Source organism: Harpia harpyja, chromosome 7 (genome assembly GCF_026419915.1).
Source record: "Harpia harpyja isolate bHarHar1 chromosome 7, bHarHar1 primary haplotype, whole genome shotgun sequence".
Taxonomy (NCBI): Eukaryota; Metazoa; Chordata; class Aves; order Accipitriformes; family Accipitridae; genus Harpia; species Harpia harpyja.
This window is the reverse complement of record NC_068946.1, coordinates 2,745,371-2,768,278: the sequence shown is the minus strand read 5'-3', so window position 1 is coordinate 2,768,278 and position 22,908 is coordinate 2,745,371. Positions and strand designations below refer to the sequence as shown.

The window sequence follows — 22,908 nt, the reverse complement described above, 5'->3', positions numbered from 1 at the left end:
AATGAAAAGAAACATTGTTGAATGTGATGTAGATATGTTAAATTGAGCAATCTTTCTGTGCTGATGTTCAGTTTTGCATGAGGTTCAAGTTATAACTGTCCGTCCTGTGCATCGCCTAACTTGTATCCAAGCCAGACAGATGGCCACTTTAGCTGTGGGACTTACTGCACTCAGCGGCCTAACCAAAACAATTACAGTTCTTATACTTGATGTTAAGGCAATCTGGATCAATTAAAAATGTGGGGTTTTGCTATATCTTATTATGAGATTTTTTTAAAGACTTTCATTTATTTTTTTGTTTGTTTGGCAGAAACATGCCAAGTTATCTCGTGCATTTGTTTGCTGTGATTGTTGGAGGGTTACATTTCCGTTACAATTTTCAAGGAATAATTCTGTAAACTGTATTTGCTGCTAAATGTTTAGATATATCTTTTAAAGTATTGGTTGATTATTTGCTTTTGCTCAAGAGATATTAGGTCAAATCCGTGGATGTCTCCTGTTTGAGAGCTGAAGTAACTATCTTGCTTGTTGTTCTGGTAGGATGCATTGTTGTCTTCCACACTGGGTGTCTCTGTGAGGTGCATCTCTTGAGGCCTCATCCACAATTTTTTTTTCTGGTTGATCACAAGTAAAGGGAACTTTTAAGGACAACTTATGTATTGCCTAAATGTTTTATTTTTTTTGTATTTCTGTGAATATAAGGTGGTATTTTTTGTTTGAAGGTGAAAGCCTGTGTTTTAAAAATATTTTTTAGATCCCTCTTTTTTAGATCCCTTTGTTTCTTAATTTTCTCATGTATTTTGAATGCAATTGGTATTTTTAATGACAAGGCAATCCAGATTTTCTAATTGTCATTCATGATGAGCTTTTTAACTTGGAGACCAAGAAAGAGCATAAGGCCTTAACAGGTGTGATTTGATCTAAAGGGGCATACAGCACCAGCGCAGCAGAGACTTCTTCAAAATGAGATGTTAGCTCTGTTTTTATTGGCATTGTCTTCATAAATGTGACTTATAACCTTGCAATGGCGTGGAGCCATTTTAACAGAAGGATATGAATACAAGCAGCCAAGAGATCATGCATGAGAAAACAGTGTGTATGGAGGACAGGTTTTCCACCTAGCAGTCCTCAAGTGGGAGTCAGTTGACCCCCTTCTAAGTCAGTGGGGAATAGGATATTCAAACAGTATTCTAGCTGTGTTGCAATAAATGCTGGGTAAATATTACTGTTCTATAATAACTGTACTGAGTTTTATTTCCTTACTGGTTCTCTGCTGATGCTGTATATAGTACACTTCCTTTGTCATTATTGCTATCTTAATTGTGCTTGGTTTTGGTTTTGGTTTTTTTTTAAATAGAGGTTGATCTGACTTTGTAGTTAATTTTAGTGTCTGTTGAAAAAGAAAAGAAGGACGGGGATACGGTTCCCCAACTGCTAATCAGTTTTAAGTTAAATTAAATAAAAAACAAAATGCTGTCTTCTGACCATTTGAATAACTTCAAGAGGTGAAAGCACTTAATACCTGTATATTGTTAAGGATACTCTTTTACTTTTCTAACTTCTGAAAAGGAACGGCAATTGTACAGAGCAGCTTATTCATAATAAAAAGAGGAGCCAGTTCACATCCCATACAATGTATGTCTGTTATGTGCTTCGGAAAGCAGTTTTATTGTTTCAGTTTAACTCTTTGGGACATATTAAGTAACAGATATGTGAACCAACATACTATCAAAGTTCTTTAGAATTTACTTTCCCAAAGTTTATTCTATCTTTATGTGTAATTATTTTTATATGTAATCTTTTTATCTAATTCAGAGTCTATCTGAAATACCAATTTCAATTTCCTACTTGTAATTCATGAGTTGGTTTTGAAAGAATGCTCACTTGTCTGCTCAGCAAAACATTAAAAGAACAAAACAAAAACTGGGCATTCTCATACTGTCCAGCTGGCAGGCAATGTAATTGGCCTGTAAACAAGTTGCATTAATCTCTGAGAAGTGATTTGCAGCAATAGCAAATTATCTCTGTGCTTAGTATAGTAAAAGATTTCATTATAGTTTGATCACATAAAAGCAGACTCTGGAATTGCATTTGTAAATCCAAATGCAGAGGAAATAATTTTTTTGTGGCCATCTTACTGCCATTCATTGGTGCAAACCACACTTTTCAGACAACTGATGAAGTTTCTTACATATTCTGGAAGATATAAGCATTTCTAAGCTTTCAGATGGAAAAATAATATTTTGGGCTTGGGGGCAGGTTGGGCCTATCTTTTAAATTCTTTCTTTTCTCCAGTGCTGGGAAGGTTGTCACTTGAAAAGTAATTGTGCCTTCTATTTCTCCTTACTTTACCAAGTTACATTTCCAAAGGCAAGGTTCACATCCTTTCTGCTAAGTTCTGAGGAGGTCATTATTGAATTGGGGGAGTATCTTCTGCAGATGAGTAAATTTGTAATGAACACTGAACAATAGACAAATTGCTCATCCATATTTATCCACAATTAATTTTTTTTGTGTATTTTTTCTTAAAAGTTTTTTCTACAGTATTTTTTAAAAGATGAAAAAAACCCAACCCTAGGGAATGTCTTTGAAAAAACAATATTAAATATATTTACAAGGTTCATTGTGCATTACTGTTAGCGATGTAGTTGCACAGCTTGACAACAGAGGGAAGAATTGCACAACAGCAACAGTCGCTTCACACTGCTTTTTATGTAGAGACAGCTGGTTAATTTTGTTTCAGGCATTCAGTTTGAATATTTTTATTTCCCTTGTAATCTTAACATGAAAAACAATCTCTTTTTCTTGTCCTCCAATTTTCCAATCCTGGAAGCAGATAAAGTTTGGTACCTTAATTGTAATTAGAATATATATTTGTGTTCCCCAATAAAAATTTGTTATCCCTGTTAGCAGCTTGAATTATCTTTTGAGTTTTCCTCTAAACTTGTTCACATACAAAATTAATATTTAAAATTTTTATTTTTTTGTTAGGCAAAGGCTTGTCTTTAATATCAATCAGAGAGGAAAGATTACTTTGTTTAATTAGGGGTATGATATCTCCTTCAGCCTCCAAGCAGCTAACTCAAAGTCCTTAATGAGTTAACTGATGTGTATTGTAAAATAAATTAAAAAGTAGGCCTTCTCATTAAACACAGTAATTAAATACTCATGCTTTTGTGATTGCATTCCTTTTTCTAGGTGTCTGGAATCAATCATGGCTGTAAAAACTTGTTTTAGTTCTTGGTTATCAAGAATCATGGAAATCCTTTTCCCATATGAAGTGTAGGGATGAAAAGCGTACTAAGATAAGAGCTTTGTTCACACAGAACACTGACTATAAATTGTTTCTTTTTTCAAGATACATACCTACTGCCATTTTAAGAATCTGTTTATTGTTCAGGATGGCTTCTTTGATCTAGTATAGCTCTAGTTAGGATTTTTGAAGCTGATAATGTTTCAAAATAATAATGATATTAAAAGCCCAAACTCCTTTTTATAATCTGCCATTTTATCCTTAAGTGAATTTTTAGGGAGGATGTCCTCTTTCATGAGTGCTTTATTGGATACTTAGAATACACGTTTTAGTCCAGTTCCGTAGGTTATTCCAAGCAGGTTGCCCAGGATCATGTCCAGACGGCTTTTGAATATCTCTGCAACCTCACTCCGATGTTCAGATGGAACCTCCTGTGTTTCAGGTCCTTTTCTTCAAAGCTGCTTTCTAGCTGGTCGGCCCCTCGCATATACTGGTGCATGGGGTTATTCCTCCCTGGGTGCAGGACTTTGCACTTACCTCTGAATTTCGTGAGGTTCCTGCCTGCTCAATTCTTCAGGGGTTGAGGTCTCTCTGGCAGCACAGCCCTGTGGCGTATCAGCCACTCCTCCCAGTTTTGTGTCATCAGCGAACTCGCTGAGGGTACGCTCTGCCCCGTCCGGATCACTAATGAGGATGTTGAACAGGATTGGAGCCGGTATTGTCCCCTGGAGTACGCTGATAGTCACTGGATTCCAACTAGACTTTGTGCCACTGACTGAATATAGATTACAAAAATGAATACTCTTATTGATAATACTAAGAACATATTATTCTGTCATGTAAATTTAATCTTACTGTGTAATAATAATAATAGAACTTGTGATATAAAGGCGTGTCTTACAATGGTTGCTGTTTTGTCATTTTTTACCTTGGCCCCTTTTAGAGACAGGGAATAGGAACTGATTTGCCTTAGACCCTACACTGAATCAGTGGTAGTCATAGCAGTAAATTGTAGGTGTTCCTGCTTTTTAAAGCTGTGCTATATTAAGTTCAGTTTTTGCTAGACTGTTGCCTCACAAGTATATGATATAAAACCCTGACTTTGATTTAATATTTATTGTTAATTAGGGAAGTGACTTGCTCCTTTATTTACAGACTTCTTCAGCACAAGCTGCTCGTTAACTTATCATTCACTTAATATTCCTCATGTCAGTGATAAGCTAACGTTCGGAACACAGATGTATTAGGTTGTCTCCATATGGTGCTTTGTCTAATGAATCAATTAGCTATTTTGGAAAAAATCCTTGTGAAGTTTTTTCTCTTGGTGAAAAGTCATCCTACAAATGGTGGAACAGTTTTTCATTGATGTTTGTGTTTAAGCATATTTATAGGCAAAAACTTTGCAATAGTTTTGCTAGGATCTCATTTAAATTTTCTTTGCACTTAGGAAGAGCAGGGTTTTTTTAATTTGCTTTAAAGTTTGTATTTGGCAGATTTTGAAGAGTTATGAGTCAAATAAACATTATCAAGTGATATACCTCTATTCTAGTAACTGTATCTTTGCCACTACTGTGGCATGTAGTCTTTCAGCTCCTTCGAGAAGTTTTTTTTTTTCCAAAGTGTTAACAGTTCATTTAATAGCATAATGTCCATTTCAAACACTTGCGAAGTAAACATTTGCACATGCAAATAGAATAACATATAAATGTTTACGAATTTGGCACTTTAGATTTCTGGAGTCACAGAAACTTCAATACTTTTACGTGTCTTGCTTTTGAAGGACAAAAATAGAGTATCTAAAATCAGGCCCAGTATTACAATCAGTGTTCACTCATTGTGTGTCAGTAGCCTATGGGTTTGGCTTGCTCAATATTAATGTAAAATAATTTTTCAACAAAGAAACTCTTTACTACTTGCAGTATCTTTTGACAATGCAAATGTTTGGGTTTTTTTTTTTTAAAAAAAGAAAAAAAGACTTCATCTTTAAGGTGTGGGTATTTAAAACTTAACTGTTTAAAAATTGAAAGACAGAAACATTGAAGATGAAACTTTAAGATGGTTTTGCATTAACTTCTGAGGATTATAAATTTACAGTTTAATACTCTGTCAGAATGTAGTGATGTTTGTCAATCAAGTCTATCAAAGTTTTTATTTTACATGTTTTTTGCTGTGTTGTATGGGCTGCTTTAGTTAACATTACGTATTTTTCTACATACTATATTGGTTATTGTAGATTGTTTCACTTGTATTAGACTGATTAAAGAATAGCGTTAACAGCTAACGTAATACTGAACTCTCAGCTTAAAAACAAACAAAAAAATCCAGCACAACTCCCCCCACCCCATTCAACTTCCTGATTGAGATTCTTAGGGAGAAGCTGCACCTCTTCTAGAAGAGAATAATAAAGTGCTATGATAGACCCTGTTAAGGTGACAGGGAAGAAGTGAGGATCGTTTCATATTGACCAAATACAATCTCTTATTATGAAACTGAGTTGGTTGTCAGAACCAGTGTACCTAGGTACCAAATATAGCATATATGTAGCCATCCACAAGATATCATAAAAGTGTGTATTTTACTGTTGTCTTCTCAGATGGGAGTTATTTATACTTCCTATGCTGTTCAGTTCTCCATTCCCTATGAAACTGCCATACTTACTAATTTCTTCTGTTTGAAGTAGGTGAAATATATTTTGTACAAGCTGCCAACTGGGTTAAGTTGCATTATAACTAGTATAAATAATTTTTTTTTAAAAAGGCATACATGAAACTTTGTATTGGAAAATCTTAACTCATCGTGTTGCTGGAGATAACTCTTATTTCGATATCATTATTTTAAAGCTATTCTAGTCTTTCACATTTCTTTTTCAAGTAAGAGGATATTATAACACCCATAAAAACACTGTAAAATACTTTTCCTAGAAATGTTTAAGGGGATGTGTCAGACTTATCTCACTGTCTAAAATATGCCTGTTAACTTTAAATATTACAGTAAACCTTGAGAACTCCTAAACTCGAATCTCTTAATAGATGTAGTTGGAACTAATTATTCAGCAATGAAAATCTTGCCAAATCTGACTTTTTTTTTTTTTTTAAATTTTTTAGCCTCTTGATAGCAGGAATATGTTGTCAGTTTTAACATCACTGCTGAATTTTTTGCTTAAGTGACCCCCTTCTTTTTCCCCTTGTATTCCCTACTCCACCCGGTACCCACTTGTATTGCCTGCTATGGAAAGCTCCTGGTCCTGGTTATGTGGCAGGGGTTGTCTGTGTCACCGTTACAGCTGTGTGTAGCTCTAAGTAGGACTGGTGTTGCACAATGCATTTTTAACACTTAATATTAAATTTCGAATTCTCTAATTAGCTAGTCACGCAAAAATTGCACGTACATGAGAAGTGGCAACAAAAGTAATTCGGAGTAGATGCTAGGTACTGTTACATATGGCCCCTTGGAAAGTCTGGCTTAAATAGATTAAATGATTTCTTATTGTTATGTTTAGAATATATTAGAAATAATTGCAGACCTGCACTTGAAGTGTTTCCCTAACAGAAGAAATATTTTGGTAATGTTTAATGGCAAGATAAAAATGAGGTCAAATAATGTAACTCTCAAGACTTGTAACATTTTTAATATTGCATATCTAAAGCATTATTAGCACCAAACACCCTTTACGTGTTTACACATGAAGGTGACATGGTGAGATCAGCACTGTAATTTTACCAGAGGAAGCTGTTTCTTTTAACAGTTATCTGTCCCTCTCACCTGAGCTTAAACAGCAAGCAGCCAAGAAACTGTAACAAGATTATGATCATGTGAGGAAAAAGAGACAGGGGTAGAGAAAAGGGAGAGGCAGTGGTGAAAGCACATCCTGCAGAAGCTGTCATTTATGTCTGCCTTTAAAAAAATAATGAAAAAAAATCAGCAGGGATTTTAGCTGTGCGTTGATATTTAGAAAAGCAAGATTGTTTTAAGTCACAACTTGCTTAACATAGTGTTTCTGGTATTGCTGTGCTACCATGCTGCTGCTTTACACCTTTTTAATTTCTTTCTTAGAATCAATCTACCGACGTGGAGCCAGAAGATGGAGGAAGCTGTACCGAGTGAATGGGCATTTGTTTCAAGCCAAACGTTTTAACAGAGTGAGTACTATTGCATAAAATGTTGGATTTTGGTAATGTTCTGTGGTAATTGTTTTCTCAGTCTGTACTTTTTCTGTATTTGAGTGTTGAAAAGAAAGGAAAAGCAAGATGCTTATTCATGTGACTTCTCGGTCTATGCAGTGTTATTCAGGTCAGAAAAACTTGAAAGTCTTTGAATCTGGGATGGAGTTAATAATATATGATTGGTGGAAATTGTTTTTTAAAGCCTCTAAAAAACTGGTTTTGTGACTATTTAAATTGATGCAGCTTTTCTTCTCTCCATTCTATGTGATTTTGATTGCATGTTAGCATAATCTTTTACCTTCAGTACTTTTTGTTGTTCTGAAAGATTAGAGCTCTTGATGTTAGCTTTAACTGTTTTGAATCTGAGGTATTACCTAATTTAATTAAGAAAAAAAAATATCTGGTTTATTGAGCTAAAATACAACTGCGTTAAGAATCTGACTTAATCCACATGAGCAAGTGAATGTAGCTTTAAGGCTGAGACACCTCCTTCACTTATCTCATTATGCCTAAGTATTGCAGCATATATACAAATGTAGTATACACTTTTGGGAATTCCATGCAAAACAGTGAGGTGAGTTAACATTTTGATTCAGCAGTAACATTTTTTTAAAAATGAAATTAGCGTATTTTTTTTCCTAATGCTTCCCACCCCAAAAACTGCATTGAGAGAAGGAAGAGCCTCTTAAAACTCAGTATCTTATCACTAGACATGTGAAAAATGTCATATATCTGAATTATAACATGCATTTGTATAATGTGGTATACCAACTCAAGTTTTTAAATTTATAGTATGAAACGTATACTTTTTTGTGCTGCTTTGCTACATAGTTAAAACATATTTCTTTGAAACATTGTGAATGCATACCTGCCACATTAATAATCCATAACGTTGTAGATAATGATGTTTTAATTGAAATTAGGCAAATGGTGAATATACATATAAAGACTTTGAAACCTTATTAGCATGCCCATTTGTCAACAGTCTTAAACAAGACTACTTTGTTATAACTGTATGAAATCATACAAAGGCAGGACACAATCCATATCCAACTGAAGTCAGTAATAAAGTTGACATGAACTGTAAAATGTGACATTAAAATGTATAAATTAATAATAAGTTATGGCCGTATATGTAGTACTGAATTTGATACCAAATTTTAATATTGACTGAATTTTTATGACTGGAGTATTACTTTATGAATTCATTCCTTTTTCAAAATAACCTTTAAAAATTTTTTCAGATAATTCAGGTAAACGAACACATGCAAGAATCTAAACTTTAATCTTATTTAACATAATGTAAAGGTTAACTCTTCGCTATGGATGTATTTGTATGTGTTTTGGAGAGGTACGAGAGGGATACCTGTACTACTGAAGGAATTTGGGATCTGCCCCTACATCCCTCCCCGTCCCCCCCTTGTTTCCCTGCATCTGACTGAAGTAAATGAGATTATTTTCTTCTATGTCATTTCCAGGGCCTAAGACATTTTATTTAGTCTTAATATTACTGCTGCCAAACCTATACAAGAATACTGAAGGAATTCTGATGGACCAGGAATTTTGAAAAAAGTGGCTATAGATGTCCAAGGCTTCCTCTTGTATTAGGCAGTATGTTGTTTGTTTTTTTTTCCTGGGCAATGCAGTTTGGGTTTCTCCTGATCAAGGAGGACTGGCTGTACAGATGAATGAGATGTAGTTAAGTTTTGTTTTCTACAACTATCAAAATATGAAAAGGGCAATACAGAAAATGTTTTTTAAAAATGATCCATTCCTTGATTTTTTTTAATTTTTTTTTTTTTTTTAATTTTTTCTAATACTACTAGTAAGGATTTATAGTAGCTTAATGCTTTTGGGCAGGACACCCTGTGTGATTCATTAGTCTGAGGATCTGAGTAACCGCACTCTAACTTGCAGTTTGCTGGGAGGAACAGACTTTCACTGTTTTGTGGCTTTGGGACAGTTGCAGAGTTCTGTCTAAGCCTGAAATGGGGGATGAGCGCAGGACTTCATGTGCAGATTGCAGAATGATAGGCAATGTCTTAGCTTGTTACAGTAATTACTGGAGAAAATTTGCAGATAGGGAATAATGAGTAGTTCTTCTGTTAGCAACCTGTGTACTGTGTAGAGGGAATAACTAAGACTAGGTGATTTCCTGGTATGGAAGAATCTCAGATTGCTCTTTGGCACTTTGGGTAAAGTGGATAAAATGACCACAGCACACACATGGAAAAATTTAAAGACCTGCCCTGTTAAAGTCAGCAGTAGAATGTCTGGCTTCTTAATTTGTCCTCATTTTGATTTAATTTATTCAAATGCCATTTTGTTACATGTATAAAAAAGGCTGTGTATTTTTTCTATTAAATAGTGCAACATACAGAGGTTTTACATCAGACTTGATAGATTAATTTTAATTATGCGAAGTCTCTACTGATGTTCTACCACTGTTAAAGTATATAGGTGCAGATATAGAACATTCTTCATACTTGTCTTTTGTAACATTTTGTGCCAGTGTTCTCCAAAGCAGTCCATTTGGGTGCTTTTTATGCATGTTTGTGTAGTACAAATTCCTGTCAGTTTTGTTTGGGTAACCTCTGTCAGAACCTGAAATTCAAAATATACTTTCTCTCTAAGAATGATTTGCTAATGTTAGGCTGTGATATGTTCCATAAGCTTGAGAGACTTGTTTTCTTAACTTTCATGAAAAAGGATTGCATTTATCTGAATTCTAAGTATGAAGTATAACCTTCAGTTATTAGGGAAACACTGGATATTCTAAAAGAATTATTATTGAACATCTGTTAGGAGGTGACTATGATGGGTTCTTGTAGGGCGGATTCTTGCCGCTAGATAACTACTCACCTACAGAAAGGAATTGATAATTGAATTGATAATATGCATTCTGGCTTTTAGAGAGCGTATTGTGGCCAGTGCAGTGAAAGGATATGGGGTCTGGGAAGGCAAGGCTACAAGTGTATCAACTGCAAACTGTTGGTCCATAAACGTTGTCATATACTTGTTCCACTGACCTGCAAAAGGCATATGGTAAGTTTGTATTCTGTACAATGCTAAGGTGTTTCACTGTGTCCTGTGTTGCTGTTTGTAGATGTGCATCCTAAGTAATTAAATGCTGTGCGTGGTTGTATATTTATAATACTTGGTGGTATTTGGTTTTCAGTTTCTGAAATGTCTGTGGAGGACAAGCCTCTGGGTTGTAAGCAGTAGAGACAAAGTGAGAAAAGAAAACTTGTGATATGATTTAAGTGTGAGCAAGCTTGAGTTTAACTTCTCCAGTAGAAGTACTGTATTTTACAGACAGATAAAGAGTTGTCATTGACAATTGTAGCATTTGTTTCTTTTAGCCTATGGGAATGCCTTAAGAACTAAGGCACTTGTGTGGTTTTTGCACTACTGCTTGCAAAAAGGTTTGTTGCTTTCATGTTCTTGCCATCTCAGTTTCTCCAGTACTGTTCTCATCCTCTCCATTTCCCTCATATATTCCAGTGGCAATGCTAGTGTCTTTCCTAGGCTTTTAACATTAATCTGTATCCCTGAATTTTAGCCCTTCCCCATACTCATCACAGACTGTAACCAGTATCTTCCTGGTTGTTGCATCGTGTTTTTTCTAACTCTAAACTTAAACCAATATTTTTCTTTATTGGTACTGCATGTGATTTGTTTTGACGCTACTAGATTCTTTACCAATTTATTTATGCATGTTGCTATACCTACTGGAGTAGTCCTACATGTCTCACGAGTTGTGAATGAGACCAGTGTCCAAATGTACTATAATACTATTTGGTATTGTGATCTTTACTCTTGCATAATGAGTAACAATTCCTGCTTTTTAAACAGGAAAGGAAGGCACTCTAAATTGAGCGTGTAACTTCATGCTGAAGTGTTTACTTTGTTGCAGTTCCATGTGAAACAGACTCAGAAGTCTTAAATAGAATTAAAGTTTGAACTTTGCAATAAAATACAGTAGTCTTACTTTTTAGAAGGCAGCTAAACAACTGTTGTAGTTGCAGTGAATGGTTGACATAGCATTTAGGCTTTTGGTAGGCTGGTTTTATAATGCATTACAAAATGTTAATATTCAGAAATACTTTCTACAAAATCCAGTTTCATTCTGGAAGATACAAATGTAAGGTTCTCACTGTACTGTAGTTATATGGCAAGACATAGTCACTTCAGGGACTGCATAAACCAGTGGTTTTTTCCTATATAACTTATGTGTTTTGCAAGGATTCGGTCATGCCTTCCCAGGAACCTCAGTTAGATGATAAAAATGATGAAGTTGACCTCCCTTCAGAAGAAACTGATGGAAGTGAGTACTTTCTTGTTAAGTTGGACTTCATGTGTTTCCCCTTTTGGAGGCCCAGTTTCCACTCTACCTGCGCGGGCTTTTTAAAGTTTACTTAAGATTAGCTCTAGTTTAGTCCCATGAACTAAATGCTCGTTAGGGACTCAGTTACAGTAAATGTACTTCTGAAGCATATTATCTGGTTTGGTTTCATCCTGAATTCATATGCTCTGAAACAATTCCGGAATGTGAAGTTAAGCATGGAGCAACTGGCAACAATAGATTTGCTTTTTAAAACAAACAAAAGACCTGTACTTCAGATCCAAACCATGATGCTAATATAACGGCACCCTCAGACTTTAAGTATTTCTAAATTTTGTGCAATTTGGAGTACTCTTTCTAGGTTAATATTTTTGATGGTTTAACCTGTCTTGTTTTAAGGGCCCATTTATCATACCCATTCTCCAAAATGACTCTGGCCTTTGTCAGATACTATTATGAGCTCAAAGGTTCCTTGATGAATTTCTTACTATCTCAGAGCTGGTTGTTACTGCAGTGCCCTTAGGATCTGCTGTCAGGATTACAAGAGTAAGGTGGAAAAATTTGATCAACTGTCCCATAGTATTTAAAGCAAACTGCTGACCCTAAGCTACTAAATCATCTTTCCATTTATCAATTTTTAAAATTATTTCTAATGAAGGCCTGAATAACCACACTACTTGTTTGATTTCTTTTCCAGTTCCCTACATTCCTTCAAACCGGAAACATGACAACATTAAAGATGACTCTGAGGTACGTTTTAAAAATGTTTTCGTAATCCACATTTACAGACTCTTAATCATACAACTTTTTATAAAATAGCTAATTACTTGTCGTATTTTTTCTGCTACATTTTAAAAAAAGAGGTCTGGGTTTTCTTTCTGAAAACTGGTTGGTTTGGTTTTTTTTTTTAAGCATTTTTGTTGGATTTTTCAGATTTCTTCTGTGTACAGCTCTCGTTATCCCAATCATGATGTGAGAAAGATTCTTCCCCCCCCCCTTTTTTTTTTTTCCTCCCCTCCATTTGTGTTGGAACAGTGATTTAGCAGAGAGTTTGACTTTATTGGTACTTGCAATAAATGGTGGCTTTGACATTGTCTTGTTTGCTCTCTCTAATGGATGTACACCCTTTATCACCCTCAGGCTACCTCTACAGGCTATCACTATGAAAGTTGGTTCAGTCTGATACATTAACTGTCCAGCTCTCTGAGATGTTTCATATAAATAATACCTAATAATTTATAGACAGCTCCTGTGGAAATGCAAGCAGAATAACATACACTTAAACTCTGTTTTTCAGCTCTTTTGTAGACAGTCTGACACAATCTCTGCATACCAAGAATGTTATTCCCTTAAAGCAGTTTGAAAAATCCTGATATGCTTTAATTCTAAAGGCCTTCAAGACATTTCTTTTAAAAATGCTTCTGGCATATTTAAAATAAATAGGATGCACTCTGCAGAACACTAGCAGTTTGTTTGATATCCCACTTTTAACAAGCCTGCACCTTTTTTTCCTCTACCTCCACGACAATACTTGTCACTACCATTATTTCACACTTGAGTAGTTCCTGCTCTTGGGTAAGTGACTGCCTTATTTTCAGTCACGTGGCTTTAGATTTTATCTCAAATTCAGAGGTGGAAGGGAATAAATTTAAAACATGTCAGAGAATTTTAATTGCTATCTACTATTGCTGACTTCTGCTATGGTTAGTGCTCAGGTAGATATTGTTTGTGTTTAAATTTTGATAGGTGCTGTTTGCTCAAGTGTCCTGAATTATCCTGCTCTGATTTTCCCACCTTGCTGTTGAGCTTTACTAAAATATTTTAAGGTATCCTACAGAGAGGAAGTGGCATTCTGGGAGCTTTGTTGACTACAATCTTTAAGCTCAGAGCAATCTCTTCTAATAGCAGTCAATCCTAGATCAAGATTCTTTATATAAATACTTTGCGTAGTTCAGCAGAATGCTGATCTGTCTACAAGTACAGTAGTATGAGGTCAGATAAAAATAGGCCACAGAAGTATGTCAAAGCATTGTATATATTGGTAAAACATGAAATGGTAAAGTACATGCAGCATTTGTCTAGTTCACCTGCTTGATCTTCAGTCTCATGTGTTCACATCTAATTTCAGCAAACAACCAAGTAAAATGTATCTTTTAAAGTAATGAATTTTAAAATAACGTTCTTCATAGTGGAGTATTTCCTGCAAATTCTCACTTCTGAGAAATTGGCATCTGCTTCTGTATGTTCCCAGGCACCTATTAGAAATCTTCATTTTCATTAAAACTGTAGTGAACTTCATACAGACAGCTGTTGCCCAAACTGATACCAAGACAGGTATATTCATTAGCAAACTAATGTTTCCTTATCCGTCGTCTTTTACATAGCCTTCAGTAATTTGTACTACAATATCTGTCAGAATATGAAAGATGCTCTTCACTTAGTGCAAAGCATAATTCTACGTGGCTTGTGGTTCAAGAATTTGAATAGAACTTCATTTCTCAAGGCATTGCTTTCCATTTTCCAGTAGGAAATATTTAAATGATTCATTGAATGAACTACTGCCTTGAAAAACACAGTAACTTTTAGTAAGAACAAAACCAATACCAACCAAACATTTCTAAACAAATGTGTTATAATCAGCCATTCAGATCTGTGTGCCAGTGGCAATGGCAAGGAAACTCAGCAAGTTCTGTCCAGTGGTTAAAGACCTCATTGCTTTAATAGTTACTTGTTACGAAAATGTCTTCTGTTTCTAGCATCTGTTTCTTTTTATACAGGATATCAAACCAGTCATTGATGGAATGGATGGAATTAAGATTTCTCAGGGGCTTGGACTACAGGACTTTGATTTAATCAGAGTTATCGGACGTGGAAGTTATGCCAAAGTTCTTTTAGTTCGGTTAAAAAAGAATGATCAAATTTATGCTATGAAAGTAGTGAAAAAAGAATTGGTCCATGATGATGAGGTAAAAGACTGTGTTAATTGCATTCTGTTACGTACTGTAAAAACGTAATATGCTTTAACAGAAAAGATTCAAGTAAGAAAGCAGCTAAGGTTTTAGACAACATTTCTGTAATAGAAGTTTTATTGACTTTTGAACTCATTTGTTATCAACTGTCTGCATGAAGCACCAAGATTAAATCTGAGAGACATATCCCTTATTTTAATAACAATTGACAATTATTAATTGTCTTAGTATGCATGTGAAAAATATTCCAACCTCCATGTGCTAATCCAAGTGATGAGATAAATAGGGTGGAATTTGGGCACTTAATTTTGAAAGAAAACAAAGATGTTTTCCAAGACAACTGATTGTAGCTGCAAAGTATTGTCTGTATTTCAGCATAGGACCTGAAACTGTGTTCTTACATTTACGATTATAGAGCTTATGTGCAAGTGACACAGTACTCAGATATTTTTTGACCATGGGTTTAAAAAAAATTCTGCTACTACTCTTTGAGGTCACTGTGGTTTAACTGGCTTGTAAAAAAAAAAAAAAATCTGTCTGTCACAGAAATCAGTGCTGCATTTCTCAATTATTTTCAAAATCCTGTTGAAATTTTTTTAATACAGGATCTCAAATGCACAAGTCGGGGTGGGGAGGGAGAGAAAAGGGAGAAAAAAGCCTTCATCTTTTTCCTATAATACTCATCCTTCTTGAAAGGTATAGAGTTTATATCCATTCTGTTTTTTTTTCATAAATGTGATGAACCAGTCACAGCACACAAGGAAGGCAGATTTGAACTACCTACAATGCCATTAGACTGGAACCTGCTGTGTTAAGTAACGGAACAGGGGATGGGGCAACTGGAATGCATGTGGTGAGACCACAGCCCTGATAAAATGGCTGAGGCCTGACAGAATGATAATAAATGTTGTCAGGCGACCAGCTTTATTGGAATGCTGCAGTATGACATGCTCATGCAGGAGTGGCGGTGTCTACGATGAGGTACATAAAGCATGACACTATTAAATATTTGAAGAGTACAGTAGTACTGTGTCATCCTTTTGGGTGGAATCCCAAACTCTAATTAAAATAAGAGATGGACCATCAGTCTCACCTCATAAAGAATTTCTTATATAGCTGTTCTTACAATATAAAGTGAACTTTTCAAATAGAATGCAATTTTTAAGCTGATGATGTTATCTTAATTTTATGCTGCTAGGAAAACTAGATTTCTTGAAAGAAGGATGTTGAAAAAAAACTCAAAATACATTGTTTTAAGTACTATTTGTGTTGGTAGTTTCAGTTAGTTTCTTTGGCTGCCATTTTTGTCATTATTCCAGAGGCTAGGGTTAGGAAAGTAAAGTTGTAAAGTTCTTCTAAAATACTTTGACCTGCTCGTTTATTTGATGCTTCTTTTCGTGAACGAAGATTAGACTGTTGTGTGGTTCGTTTAGTGTTTCCTTTTTAACATATGTTTTTCCAAGAAGGTAGAAGCTAAAGAAGAATATTATTTAATGAGTTATGCAGTTGTTCCTGAGAATCAGAGGTAGATGAGAAAAGTCTTTCTTGAATAGTGGCTCTCATAGATAATTGCATAGAAGGCTGAGCTAATTGGTTTTTCTTTTCTATAAGATAGGCTGTATAATGAAGTTCTGGGAATTGGTAGGAAATTAACTGAACTCTGTGAATGCATGAGATACTGCAAGTAATGGAAACTTCACCTACTAAGTGTTTCATGGAGAAAGAAAATTAATTATGTAGCAAGTATCAGTATGTTTAAATCACCTAGTGCTTTCCAGGTAGTGGTTGATATTGGAGAGAAGTAAAGATTATTTTCTAAATGAGATTGAAGCAAATCAAATACCTGGGCTTCTGCTATTAAATTTTTCTGAGCTTAATCTTGTTAACAGTAGTGCACTAGTATAATAAGTACACAAGTGCAATAATGAAGGGGTTAGTTTAAAGACTCGTAAAGAGAAGCTCATTCAGCAAAACCAAAAAGAAGTGAGCATGTTCATTGTTTTATTAAAAATTGGATTTGGGGCTCGTGTTTGGACCCGGGTTTAACCTTCCAAGGTGTTGTATCTTCAGGAGTGTCTGAACGTAAAACCTAACATTTAATTTGATGGTGACATTTCTTGATTTCCTTTGAGACTTCAGTTTCGCTAACTATCCTTGACAAGAAGGTCTGGTCTCTCAGTATCTGTCTTTGTTGTCTCTAGATTGGTTGGGAAGCTGGAAGTATCTGTTGGAAATAGAGAACTTTTAGAACAATTATATTTCTAGTTTATTGGCAGGGTGCTGAGTGTTTGCGGGGTGGAACGTGATTGGTGTATTGCATGAAGAGTGAATATCTACTGCTAAACACAGTTGTCTGTAAGGTTTGAATTTTGCAGTACTATGCCAGTATCATTCAAATTTTGATAGGTTTTTATTACATGGTATTGCACTGGCTATTCGGGACTTCTCCCTGTTGAAGTATTAAAGGTAGTCTGTAATACTTTTAAGAATGATTTTCGTTGGACAAACTACTCATAATCGGGTTTTGGTAGTTTCATTGAATTCATTTTCTCATCTGAAGCTCAAAATGAAGTTCAGTTTACTTGAACCTTTCAAAAATTGGATATTCAAATTGCTTCTGTTACTGGCATGAGTTGCTTCAGCAGCCCTAGGATCATTTATCTAAGATGATTGAATTTATTTCTATGAAGCAGTATGAGCTGTGTATCAAACATTGCAGATGTATGATGTTTTTAAATGGCTTAAATTTTGTGCAGACCTTACTAAATGGTTAAGAAACTTCTGAATATGTAATTGAATTGTTTTATAACTTCCTCCAGGTTTTAGGGGGTTTTGTCTTTCTGAAGAACATATGTAACAATGATGGTATTATGTAAGGGAGCATAGATGTTCACAGTTTCTTTTCTGGGAATACCCACAGTGGTTATCCAGCAGGAGTTCTGATTGTTCAATTACTCTATTTCAGGATATTGATTGGGTACAGACAGAGAAACATGTGTTTGAACAGGCATCCAGTAACCCATTCCTAGTTGGTTTACATTCATGCTTTCAAACAACAAGTCGGTAAGAAAGATCTGAAATTACTTTGTTTTGAAAATCTTGATCATTGTACTAACTGCTTCTCATAAAGCAAACATAACCACTGCCATCACATAGTCAGTAATTTTTGGAAGGAAGCATTAGTATTGTCAGGGATTCACTACTACAACAAAGTGAGTTCTAGCGGGGTAGCTTAGCCAATATGGCTTGGAGAAAAAGGGCAGGGTTTTCCAGGTCCAGATCTGAAGGGATAAGATGCATGAGAAAGAGGAGGAACTGCGCGCTGTCTTCCTGAGCACAGGCTGTGTGGCTTCAGGAGTAGGAGGATGGTGGTGGGGTAAAACAGAGCTTTGTAAGAGATAGTTCATAATACCTGATTCTACTGGGGAGGGCCAAACTGGTTCTCAGAGGGCCAAACTGTAGTTCTCTGTTCTTCAAAATAGCGTAAGAGTTGGCCTGCTCAGTAATAACAGCTTTTAATAACAACTTAAAAACCTACATGTGTATGAAGTATTTTTTACCTATGAGGCTTATAAGCCCTTAGCACATATTGAAGAAGTATGTGATTTGATTTGAAAAAGTGCTAAATAAACTCTTAGCTACTTTGAAATACTAATTTTTTTGTCCTTGTGTGCACAATCCGCTGCTTAGTTTGCAATTGGAATATGAAGAAAATCAAGAACTGTCATGCCCATGCTTATGTATGTCACTGGGGAATTTGGATGTGTGGGGTTTTGTGGTTTGGGGTCTTTTGTTTTCACAGGCACCTGTTTACTGTTACACTTTTATGTCTGGTGCCATATGTATCATAATCAGGAGATAAAAGTCATTCTATCTGACTTGAATGGCATGCAGTGTAGAGTGCAAACAATTTTAAGAAGTTTTCATGGATTATCTAGTCACTTATCCTTAAGAATAATCACCTGTTCATTACAGTGTGTATTATCACTTTTTAAAATATGACGCTATGCACTGTGCCATTTCTTCAGTCCCCAAACTTTCAACCCCTTAATGGTTATAGTCATAGGAAATAGCGTTTTCCTAGCAGGGAAAACATAGCTAAGATAAAGGAAGTAAAGAAGCTGTATGAAGAGCATTCTGAAGGTACATGGACTAGGGAGTATTTTGGAGCAGGGAGAAAGAATGATCTCCAAAGGTGACTAAGGATTTGACCAAAAGAACTTTGTCTTCCAGACAGGAAAAGAGAAGTCTTTAGACAACTAACAAACTTGTGAAAGGCCCTTTAAGTTAAAACAACATTCACAAACATCTTCTCACCAAACACTAAGTAGTAGTGAACATCTAATATAGAAATTCAAGTGGTCGGGCAGGGTGAAGTATTGAGAATGAGGTTTCATATAAATACTGGAAACAAGAAAAAGGCTGAAGTCAGCAATAGAAAGATCTTTTGCATGCCACTTTGGTAGTTATGCTGACATAGTCGAGGAGCAGAAATAGGAAAAAAAAAAAATGCTGAATGTAGTCAAAGCTTTGACTGTATTCCTGTTGTATCTTTAGGAGTCCTGTTTTTGCAGCCTAGCTTCTCCTTGCAGTGAAACTATAATTTTTTGTTTATAACTTCAGCCATTTGCCATGGATATAGCCTTAATGTCATGAATTCAAAATTTGGTTATAGCTGTAATGTTATAAAATCACAATTATGACCTCATTACACGAAAGAGAAGCACAAAACTGATTTCAAGTGAATAAATTCATCAACATTGGATTGTGTTAACTGGCCCAAAGAAAACAAGTTGTAATATGACAACAGTTTGTGTATAAGTGTACTAATGGGGGACGAAGCGGGGGGACGGGGAAGTTGCAAGAGAACATGTCCTTTCTTTTAAATAGAATTTTAAATAAATTTTTGAAGATAAAAGAAATGTGTACTTAAAGATGCTACTTGATACTAAATGTAGCTGTTTACACTTTCAGGTACTAGTGATGCTTGTTTTATTGTTGTAATAAAATATGTGTCTTGGGCTTGCCCAGAATTGCCAGATAAGTGTCTTCCAAGATGGTAACAGTCTGAAATCTCCATCCTGCAAAACCATTGGTGTTTGAGTAAATCCTTCTAAAACCAGCAAGGACTACCAGTATCGACTTACTTGCGTGCTTGAACATGACTTGACACAAGGAACTTTAGATTGCAGGTTTTGAATGGTGATATAACATTGGAAGCTCCTAGATAGGATAGGAAAGTTGGAAGCAAAAAATATCAGGAATGCTGTAATAAAATACTAATGGCATTGTTGTCTATTTTATTTATTGTTTATTTAATTTTAGTTTAGTTTTTATATTCTTGTGGGAAGGCCACTGAAAGAGTTGCAAGCTGGGTTGTGTCCAAGAATTTTTTCCTGGTTTACCTTTTAAGTTTTTAATACTTTAAGTGTTTCAAATGAAGAATCCCTTTTCAAAGGAAGGGGGGGGGGGTAGAATTCTTCTTTAATTGTTACTAATTAGAATGGTCTGAGAGACTGGAGCATGTGTTTACCAAATGGAATGTTTTCCAGTGTGTGGATATATGGAAAGGAGTTTTCAACTCATGGAATATTAGGTGTATAAGGAACTACTGCCTCCTGGGACAGCCGCAATCTTCATAAGAAACTCTCACTCAGCATGTTTCTATCCTGTAGGTCTCCCTGACCTTGGCATCATACTTTCCCAAGGATGAAACCTTTCCTGCAAACTGTAATAGAAGGTTTTTTTGTATGGCTGATTCCACCTATATTTCTTTCCGCTACTGACTTTTCTCCTGTTTGTTTTGAGAAGACTGTTTCAAAAACTTGTTCTACAGAGGAACTAATAAGCCTTGACACTGCAGCCTTTCTGTGCCCAGGTCTTCCATTTAGTGAATATGCTGTATAGAGAATAACAGAAGTGGGTCGGTTACACTTTCTTTTAATTCATGTTTTTCTACAGATAAAGGTGTTGGCAAAGTCAAGGGAGGGTGGGATTTCATTATCTGTCCTGCTAGCTCACCAAATTTAGTTTTCATCTCTGATAAATAATGGACATAGGAGAATGGAGTCTCAGTCCTCAAATTCTTTAGTCTCAGTCTGTCTATACAAATAAAACAGAACTTTTTTTTCCCTTCTAGGAGTGACAGTATGTTTCTCAACAGTGTATCAGGAGGAGTTCAGGGATGATCATGGGGTTTAATAGAAATAATTTTGTATGTGTATGTTAATAATATGCTAGGTCATGTAACTTTAATTGGAAAAAAGATTATCGTGTCATGCTATTCAGATTAAACTTGTATTTTTTTTTTTTGAAAGTAAATTTGGGTTACGTAAGTGACTCGTGTCATCCTGCTTTCAATAGTCTGAGCTTTTCAGGAGCTGAAACAGCACAAACAGCAAGCTTCATAGTTATATATTTAACTAATATCACAAATCCTACAAAACTTACTGATCTCTGTAATATTGCCAGATACTCATTAATTGTTAATGATGAAGTAATTTTTTATGGTGGTGACCTTTTATTGGCAAAACTATATAAAAAATACAAATGAGAATTTTCAGATTTTGCCCATGCAGAAACCTTGTTGACTTAGGTGTATATAAACTACACTTCATCTACAAAGCTCTTCAGATTTAATGCTGCAACTTGGCTATTAGAAAAGAACAATATTTAGTTAAGCAGAGTAACAATTTAATTATTACATCAGGGTAAATGTCAGATTTAATAAGAAAGGTCTGAATTTAAACTGATGCATCTTTTAAAGTATTTTTTAATCTTAAAACCTTTATTTTAACAGCATTGTTTCAGGCAGTCTTACTTTTTTTCAGTCAATCAGATGTTCTTATTCAAAGCAGTGAACTCACTGAGCAAATTTTATGCCGTGGAATTATGTTCCATAAAAGTCAAAAGAATTAACATCTTTGAATAAGAGATAGTCATGTAACACTGTTGTTGTTGTTGTTATGTCTTTTTCAAATGAATGACAATTTTACCTTTTCTGGGTAAACTTTCATTTTTGCCATGTGTCATCTCCTAGCACATCTCCATGATTTTGCTATCTTCTCAGTAATTTTTAAGGAAGTCTATATCATTATATGCTTAGGGTTGTGGGTTTGGGGGTTTGTTTTTTTTTTTTTTTACATCTGTTGCTGAGCAAGTACCTCATTATGTTAGGGAAATGCTGTTGTCTTCTGTACTGTTTAGATAGTTCTGCAGGTTTCACACCAAATAGTAGCCTGTTGTATGCAGCTGCCTCTCCTTAACTTTTAGTCTGGCATTTAGATAAAGGATGTGATCCTACATAATATGGATCAAATAAGTACTCTATTTTTTCTCTTGGTTTCTGTAACTATAAGAAATTCTAGAAGTCGAATTCAAGAGTGGAAGTGAAAATGGCTCAAATTGGAAAGATAAGAATAGTTTTTCTTGAGAGTTTCCTTGGAATCCATTAATTGTATTGTATACTTTCAGATTGTTTCTTGTCATAGAGTATGTAAATGGTGGAGATCTTATGTTTCATATGCAACGGCAAAGGAAACTTCCTGAAGAACATGCAAGGTATTTTACTAACACAGTTATAGTGGTTTTCTTCTGTTGTAGTTGTTTAATGTTGTATGAAATGCTTCCCAAACTTTATTCCATAGAAGAATATGAATAGCAAAGAAAGAATGAAAGGTTGATTCTTAAGTTTAGAATGTACTGCTCTGGGAGGAAATGTTAATTATTTTTTTTAATTATATATTGGGGGGGGGGTGTTTTGTGTTTGTTTTTTGTTTTTTTTTTTAAAGAAAGCAAGCGTTTGATAAGTAGTAACAGTTATTCCTATCTACTTTTGTTTATTGCTTCATATTTAGGTAATGCTTCTTTGATCTGTTGATAGAAGATGTAACTATTCTAGTTATTTTAGTCTTACAGTGAATTAATATAGTGTTGGTAGGAGAAGATGAAAAAATCTGTCTTGTGTGGCTTTGTGCTACACAAAGTCTCATTGTAACTCTTAAGCTGAAAATACAGATCTATGTCATACTTGGAATTTTCAGAAAAGATTCTGTAGGATAAAGAATAAATGTTTTCTTAATTAGTAGAATGAAAAAAAAATTTCCTGTATTTAGTTTAAGGAATGGTTTTACAATATAAAAGATCAGTGTCCTTATGAATAGACATAGCTTGGTTTTG

General features: G+C 35.0%; 1 protein-coding gene across 5 annotated transcripts in view; it reads left to right on the top strand.

Moving 5' to 3' along the window:
* The window catches only part of PRKCZ (protein kinase C zeta), a 70,002-nt gene that overhangs the window by 24,155 nt on the left and 22,939 nt on the right, over positions 1–22,908 (top strand). For 4 of the 5 annotated variants that reach the window (XM_052791260.1, XM_052791259.1, XM_052791262.1 and 1 more), the window contains 7 exons: positions 7,307–7,392; positions 10,330–10,461; positions 11,662–11,743; positions 12,459–12,511; positions 14,539–14,727; positions 17,696–17,793; positions 22,204–22,290. In XM_052791260.1, coding sequence (XP_052647220.1) covers positions 7,307–7,392; positions 10,330–10,461; positions 11,662–11,743; positions 12,459–12,511; positions 14,539–14,727; positions 17,696–17,793; positions 22,204–22,290 — 727 coding nt within the window. Of the gene's footprint in view, positions 1–7,080; positions 7,190–7,306; positions 7,393–10,329; positions 10,462–11,661; positions 11,744–12,458; positions 12,512–14,538; positions 14,728–17,695; positions 17,794–22,203; positions 22,291–22,908 lie in introns of those variants that run through there. The other variant, XM_052791263.1, reaches the window with a different exon arrangement.